Below are 8,357 nucleotides of genomic sequence, written 5' to 3'. Positions count from 1 at the left end.
TGACTACTGACAGAGACAGTGACAGTCAGGTGACTACTGACAGAGACAGTGACAGAGTCAGGTGACTACTGACAGAGACAGTGACAGAGTCAGGTGACTACTGACAGAGACAGTGACAGTCAGGTGACTATTGACAGAGACAGTGACAGAGTCAGGTGACTACTGACAGAGACAGTGACAGAGTCAGGTGACTACTGACAGAGACAGTGACAGTCAGGTGACTACTGACAGAGACAGTGACAGAGTCAGGTGACTACTGACAGAGACAGTGACAGTCAGGTGACTACTGACAGAGACAGTGACAGAGTCAGGTGACTACTGACAGAGACAGTGACAGAGTCAGGTGACTACTGACAGAGACAGTGACAGTCAGGTGACTACTGACAGAGACAGTGACAGAGTCAGGTGACTACTGACAGAGACAGTGACAGTCAGGTGACTACTGACAGAGACAGTGACAGAGTCAGGTGACTACTGACAGAGACAGTGACAGAGTCAGGTGACTACTGACAGAGACAGTGACAGTCAGGTGACTACTGACAGAGACAGTGACAGAGTCAGGTGACTACTGACAGAGACAGTGACAGTCAGGTGACTACTGACAGAGACAGTGACAGAGTCAGGTGACTACTGACAGAGACAGTGACAGAGTCAGGTGACTACTGACAGAGACAGTGACAGAGTCAGGTGACTACTGACAGAGACAGTGACAGTCAGGTGACTACTGACAGAGACAGTGACAGAGTCAGGTGACTACTGACAGAGACAGTGACAGAGTCAGGTGACTACTGACAGAGACAGTGACAGTCAGGTGACTACTGACAGAGACAGTGACAGAGTCAGGTGACCACTGACAGAGACAGTGACAGAGTCAGGTGACTACGGAAGCTGGAGAGAGCAGTGAACGAAGCTCACGTTTTGTGGCTCCGCCTTCTAGTAACTATGGGCAGTGATTACAGCAGTCCCTCTTCCAGCTGACGGCAGCCGCGCACCGCACTCAGTCGTGTGATTTATGTGGCGCGCACGCACTCTCCGGGCCGCCGCACACTACGTCCCTGCGCGTCCGCTGTAATCAGGAGCGCGCACGTGTCATAGCTACGCCCACCTGAGTTCCAGCGCCGGCCTGCACCGCCAGCTAGGGAGGAAGCGGTAGCGGCGGATCCGCCCACAACACGACGACAAGCGCCCGGGACATGGAGCGGCCCTGAGTCACCACAGAGCACCGGGGTAGCGCTGCCGTCCGCGGGGAGGACACTGACCGGAGACATGAGCAACAACAACCGGCAGAGCAAGCGGGTCACCAACAGCGGCTCCATGCTGCTCACTGCGCAGGAGAATGACACTCTGTACAGCTACCTGGGCAAGAAGTGTGTGGTGAGTGCGGCGGGCCTAGTGCTGGGGACTGCAGGAAGGGCCCGGACATGTACGTGCGGGGTCTATTAGCATCTTGTGTGTGTGTATATATATGTGTGTGCATATCATTGGGTATGTATGTGTAAGCATTGTGTGTGTGTTATCCTGTGTGTGTGTGTGTATATGTGTGTGCATATCATTGGGTATGTATGTGTAAGCATTGTGTGTGTGTTATCCTGTGTGTGTGTGTGTGTGTGTGTATATGTGTGTGCATATCATTGGGTACGTATGTGTAAGCATTGTGTGTGTGTTATCCTGTGTGTGTGTGTGTATATGTGTGTGCATATCATTGGGTATGTATGTGTAAGCATTGTGTGTGTGTTATCCTGTGTGTGTGTGTGTGTGTGTGTGTATATGTGTGTGCATATCATTGGGTACGTATGTGTAAGCATTGTGTGTGTGTTATCCTGTGTGTGTGTGTGTGTGTGTATATGTGTGTGCATATCATTGGGTATGTATGTGTAAGCATTGTGTGTGTGTTATCCTGTGTGTGTGTATATGTGTGTGCATATCATTGGGTATGTATGTGTAAGCATTGTGTGTGTGTTATCCTGTGTGTGTGTGTGTGTGTGTGTATATGTGTGTGCATATCATTGGGTATGTATGTGTAAGCATTGTGTGTGTTATCCTGTGTGTGTGTATGTGTGTGCATATCATTGGGTACGTATGTGTAAGCATTGTGTGTGTGTTATCCTGTGTGTGTGTGTGTGTATATGTGTGTGCATATCATTGGGTATGTATGTGTAAGCATTGTGTGTGTGTGTGTTATCCTGTGTGCATATCATTGGGTATGTATGTGTAAGCATTGTGTGTGTGTTATCCTGTGTGTGTGTATATGTGTGTGCATATCATTGGGTATGTATGTGTAAGCATTGTGTGTGTGTGATCTTGTGTGCATATCATTGGGTATGTATGTGTAAGCATTGTGTGTGTGTGTGTGTGTTATCCTATGTGTGTGCATATCATTGGGTATGTATGTGTAAGCATTGTGTGTGTTATCCTATGTGTGTGCATATCATTGGGTATGTGTGTGTTATCCTGTGTGTATGTGTGTGTGTGTATATATATGTGTGTGTGTGTGTGTGTGTGTGTGTATATATATATATATATATATATATAATATATATGTGTGCATGTCATTGGTATGTAGGTGTAAGCATTGTGTGTGTTATCCTGTGTGTATATATCCACTCGTGCACAGTCCACTATATATTACACACAGTCTGACAGTCACTGCTGTAGTGCACACCGAATATCCGCTCTTGTACTGCTCACTCATGTACCTGTATTAATGTGTAGGAAGTTAATATGCTTGCATTATATAATATACACAGTATGATAGAGGCTGGTGTAGTGCACACCATATAGCCACTCATGCACAGCCCACTCGTGCCTATGTTGCATATGGAGTTTATAATCTGCTTGGGACACACACTGACAGTGGCCACTGCACCACACACCATATAGCCACTCATGCACAGCCCACTCATGTGCCTGTATTGCTGTGTGATGTGTGGGGAGTTGTCTGATGCCAATGGTCTTGCATTGCAGACCAAGGTCCACCCTCCTTCAGACATATTTCAGGTAGGGGTGTTTCCTGTAACTACAGAAGACATCCAGCTTCTTAGAAGTGCCTTGAGCTTTTCTCCTGACTTCCTGCTCGCACTCCGGAGTCACCTGTCTATCTGGAGCAGGTCGGATCTGCTGCTGCCATGATGTCACCCGGCCACAATGCTCCAAGGGTCATGTTGACAAATACCTGCCAGCGCTGTCACAGCAGAAGAGACATGTTCTTTCCTTGCAGGTCACCTTTTAATAGATAAGAGTAAACGTATCAGTTCATCATTTCCCTCTAATTTCAGGCTTTGGTCCTGTGTGTACAGGATCGGCATTGACAGTCTGATTTACTGTGGTTTTCCGGCAGATTAGTTCACAGCTCCTGTATTTGGTAAATGGTCAGTCTTATGCCGGCCGATTCACAGAAATGCTGTCAATGGCTGACAGGAAAGCAGGCGCAGGGACTTTGATTTTCCTTCAGCGTCTCAAACAACCACATAAAGACCAGGGACCCCAATTTAGAAATAATTATTGCGTCTCATCTTATTTGGGAGACTAGAAGATGAATTATAGGGTGAGGTAGAATGGATTGCTCAAGATATTTAGGACTAAAGAGAGTGATTGCTCAGAAGGTGCAATGAATCACTGATACCAATTACACAACTGCCTCTGGGGCGATTCTCCACTAAGTATCAATCAGTCTATCAGAAATGAGTTTCTCTTGTATAGCGATTTGTTGAGCTTGCTTTTAAAGTGACATTAATTCCACAACCATCATCACTGTTCCCACTGGGGCCCACAATATCAATCCCCCGTCAGTGTGTTTTTGAAGTCCTGGAGGAAACCAGAGTACCCAGAGGAAACCCCACTCAAACACGAGTTTGATTCACACCCCCCCCCCTCCAAAAAAAAAAATCTTGCAAATGATGAGTGTAGAAATAAAACACCTAACATGAGCTAACATTTTCTTAAATAGGAACCAACCAGCAGGATTTTCATGTGTAAAGTAAAACCAGTGCTATACTGATACTAGGATGCTGAATGTAAGCATACCTTCTGTTCTGAGATTGGATGTTATGTTTTATTTCAGAAATATGTGCAAGTAAAGTTCCAGCAATGCAATATTTGATTGACAGGTGCAACAGGAAGTGAATATGCGGGTCTGGTCTTGCTATCAGTTCTGCCCCTCTGTCTGCCTATGCCGGAATTAAGAATGGCGACAGGGGGAGGAAGGCCGGGCAGACAGGGGTGGAAATAGATAGCAAGGCCATACCCACATAGTCCCTTCCTGTTGCACCTGTCAATCAAATAGCAGTGCATTGCTGGAACTTTACTTGCACATATTTCTGAAATAAAACATCCAATCTCAGAACAGAAGGTATGCTTACATTCAGCATCCTAGCACCAGTATAGCACTGGCTTTACTTTTATATATGAAAATCCAGCTGGTTGTTCCTTTTAAAACTAGTGAAAAAATGACTTTGTTGTATTGAGCATTAGGTGTGGGGCGGCTGGTGTAAGGGCAGTTCAGCATCACTGTAATGTGTATCAACACGTGCTTTCTTCTCTTCAGAGCTGCACCTGAAAAATAATTCTGCCTGCCTTGGGGTATGTTCTCTGAAATTTGCATACCGCAGAAATGGTTTGGCTTTCTGCCACGGATTCACACGAGGCTTCGTCCCATCCAATGGAGCTGATCCATAGAAGCTAATGTGCTGTCTTTTCCATGCAGAATCCATTAGAATAAGTTGGATGCTAGCTGCTGTTGCAGTTTTTTTTCTGAATGGAAATTTCCAGTTTAATGTAAACATGATTGCTTAAAGCGCTCCAATTACCATGATTTTACTATACTGGCATGATCATGCTGATTCTATACATACCTTATAGTTTTCAGTTAGGATGTAAAGGTTTTGAAACACAAGCAAGTAAAAATTGTAAAATGAGCAGTTTTTTGAATGACAGCAGCTGCCGATCAGCTCATAGCTTGGGTGGGTATTCATAGTTATTCCTGCCCCCTTGCCTGTCCATCCGCCATGTTATTTATACTAATTCTATTATAGAATCATTTTACTAACTGACTAGAAGGACCTGTGCTGATGTCATACCCATATGACTAGAAGGAGCTGGGCCTCAGCCAACAGAAAAATGTTGCTTCCTGGTATCAGCTATGTTGGCCAAGGCCCTGCCCCTTCTGGTCACATGGGTATGACATGCCATTAGCCCAATTGTCACTGCACCAGTGCAATCGGGAAGAGACAGGTAAAGTGTTGGGACTGTCTCATCTAATGGATGCTGAAAACAAAGGAGAGCTGTTGACTGTTGCTTTCCATGGCCCTACGAAGGGGACTTGATCCCAGAAACTCTTCGACCTGTAAAATAAATTACTAATATTAATCAACACTTTGGTAGTGCGGCAATACATCCATTTTTACTCCAGTACCTTCCAGATTGCATCTAATGGATGTGCCACTTCTGGGGCTGCTATTGATAGGCTGCAAAGGACCAAATAACCATGGTCCTTCCCACCCTAATATCAGCCCCCAGCTGTCTGCTGTACCTTGGCTGGTTCTGGTTTTAGAAAAATAGGAGGGACCCCACGTCTTTTTTTTTTTTTTTTTATTAAAAAAAAAAAAAAAGCATGGGATACCCTCTATTTATAACCAGCCATGGTACAGCAGACAGCTGAGGGTTATTTTTGCATGGTTTGCCTTCAGCAGCGTCTATTTTATACTGTCTATTGCAGGCTTCAGAATGAGAGCCACATTATCTTTATGCCAACAGATGTGTTGGGGCTTTTGTGGCACTTACTGCTGGTGGAGGAGCATGTGACCAGACCTGTCCATCAGTGCCCTCCAATAGAAAAGCAGTTTTCTCATGTGACGCTTTCAAATGGACAGATCTAGTCACATGCTCCTCCATCAGCAGCCATTGTACGGACAGCAGTGCAGTCTGTGATACAAGGTTTTACGCACGCCTACGTCCATAGCTATGGCTCATTATCCAAGATGTTTGGTGCAACTTCTGTGCCAAGTTCCTTCATACTCTGCTAGTGTACCTAGAAGAATAGGTAATTTCCAGTTATGGAAAAGCGTGGTCACACCAAATATTGATTTGATTTAGATTTCTCTTGTTCACTATTAACATTTTTTATTTTTTTTAAAGTATTTTTACCTTGTAGCAGTGACGGTGACTCAACACTGTACCTGGTGAGGATGAGTAAAGGAAAGGTTTTTTGTTTTTTTTTATATATATATTTTTGGATCGGTGGAAACAGGGGTTTTCTTGATACCTTGGAGACCGACCGTCACTTCTAGACAGCGAAACATGCCCACTTACATGCTCTTTTCTATTGAGTTTATTGTTTTGAAGCTAGCAGAGATCACTGAAGAGCACTGTTGTTTCTTAATCCCAGCTAGCTTGGGCACGGAATACAGCGTGAAGCGAAGGAGCTGGAAGTGCATCGTCACGCCACAATGTGTATTGGCCACACAAGGGGATAGACTGGCTTATCCTTAAAGGGCTACACAATCATGTAATGGTTTGGGTGGGAAAGAGGTAAAAGTTTACCAGACTCCCTTTAATGTGATGGCACTGCAAATTTTCAATAAATGCATCTATAAGGCAATGTGCTCACGGGACTCTGTATCTGCAGATTTTTCTGCATCAAAATCCGCAGCTTTCCCCCGGAATCCGCACCTTTTCATAGGTGCGGATTTGATGTGGATTTTGTTGCGGAAATTGCGTTTTTTTGTTTGTTTTTTTTTAATTCAATTGAATATGCAATATCCGCACGAAAATCCGCAATAAAAATTGACATGCTGCAGATTTTTCCGCCTGAAAATCCGCACGATTTCTGCTGCGGAAAAATCCGCAGTGTGGGCACAACATTTCCCAAATGCCATAGAAATGGCTGGGGAGTAGCTGTGCTGCAGATTTCTGGAAAATCCGCGGCTTTTCCGCAAGAAATCCACGGCAAAATCCGCACATTTTCCACAGTGTGGGCACATAGACTTGGCTATGTGCCCACGGGGACAGTGTCCTGCGGATATATCCGCAGGACATTCCGCAGAAGCTCCCAGGAAACCGCACCACAACTTCTGTCTGTTTCCATGCTGCGGAATGTCCTGCGGATATGGTGCGCTCAATCTGCATTGAGGATACAGTACCATGGCTTGAGCACTGCATCCTCAATGCAGAACAAGTGCTGCAGTGGTCGGGGGAGTTCATACTTACCTCCATCATGCAGCACCTCGCTTTCCGGCAGCCGGGTCACTGTCAGCGTCTGCAGGAGAAGGTGGGCGGGCCTGAACTAGCTCCGGCTGCCACATGACCGGAGCTCGTGCAGGCCCCGCCCACCTCTTCCTTCCTGTACCTGGATTCACCGCGCTGCTGTACACCGGACGGAGAAAGTGACTCCAGTGAGGCAGGTAAGTATATGGGACCCTGCGGAGAAATCCGCAGGAATAATTGACATGCTGCTGATTTTTCCGCAGGGAAATCCGCATTATTTTCGCTGCGGAAAAATCCGCAGCGTGAGCACAGCAGTTCCCAAATGCCATAGAAATGGCTGGGAAGTAGCTGTGCTGCAGATTTTGGAAAAATCCGTGGAATTTCCGTGAAAAATCCGCAGCAAATTCCACGCATTTTCCGCAGCCTGGGCACATAGCTTAAGATTCCAGTGAGGTGGTTTGAGTGACTCCCATACAATCCTATGAACCATAGTTGGCACTTTCTGCTCACTTTTACCCCTCTTTTCATGAAAGTATGTGAGGACCGTAGTTTAGAACCGACAAGCATCCAGTTCCTACTGTTCTGAGCAGGGAGCTTTTACAAAGTTTAGCTGTCCAAGTTTTATTTTTTTAGCGAGCACAAATGGGAATGTGTTAAAATATCTTCTGCTCACTAATTTCTCTTCTCTGCAACAGCGGTCCCCTTTGCTTCTTATGAATTGCCCAGAAGTGATGACATTCTGACCATGCACGTTTGGCTGTCCTGCAGAGCGTTTTTGTAAGCTGCAGCATGTCCGTTTCTCTTGCAGGTACGCTGAGCATTTGGTGCGGAATTTCCCCCTAGACTTGCATTATTTGCGGAAATTCCACAGTTGAAAAGTGCACTTGGAGCTTTGGTGCGTTTACACTGCGGATACGCATTGCAAAAACGTATGTCATCCTCACCTAATGATGTCAATACCAAAAACCAAACTGCTTTAAAGGATGATGCATCAAACAGACAAAAAATGTAATAAAAATGCACACAAAAACCGCAATTAAACTAAGGTGCAACGATGGTGCAGAAATCCTGCAGCGTGAAAAACTCAATGGATACTGATCGTGGGCATGTAGCTTTAGAGTTAGTCATAAATACAGGCAGCATTAAAAAGGTGGGAA

At 45.4% G+C, this 8,357-nt stretch overlaps 1 protein-coding gene across 2 annotated transcripts in view; it reads left to right on the top strand.

The window, feature by feature from the left end:
- The first annotated feature begins 1,060 nt into the window (after nt 1–1,060).
- WASL (WASP like actin nucleation promoting factor) overlaps nt 1,061–8,357 on the top strand; it is a 78,341-nt gene continuing 71,044 nt past the window's right edge. The window contains exon 1 of one of the 2 annotated variants that reach the window (XM_075345079.1): nt 1,061–1,374. In XM_075345079.1, coding sequence (XP_075201194.1) covers nt 1,267–1,374 — 108 coding nt within the window. In that variant the 5' untranslated portion in view covers nt 1,061–1,266. The remainder of the gene's footprint in view (nt 1,375–8,357) is intronic. The other variant, XM_075345080.1, reaches the window with a different exon arrangement.

The sequence above is a fragment of the Anomaloglossus baeobatrachus genome, chromosome 4, assembly GCF_048569485.1.
Source record: "Anomaloglossus baeobatrachus isolate aAnoBae1 chromosome 4, aAnoBae1.hap1, whole genome shotgun sequence".
Classification (NCBI taxonomy): domain Eukaryota; kingdom Metazoa; phylum Chordata; class Amphibia; order Anura; family Aromobatidae; genus Anomaloglossus; species Anomaloglossus baeobatrachus.
Note: the sequence above shows the minus strand (reverse complement) of the source record. Positions and strands in the feature narration are given on the sequence as shown.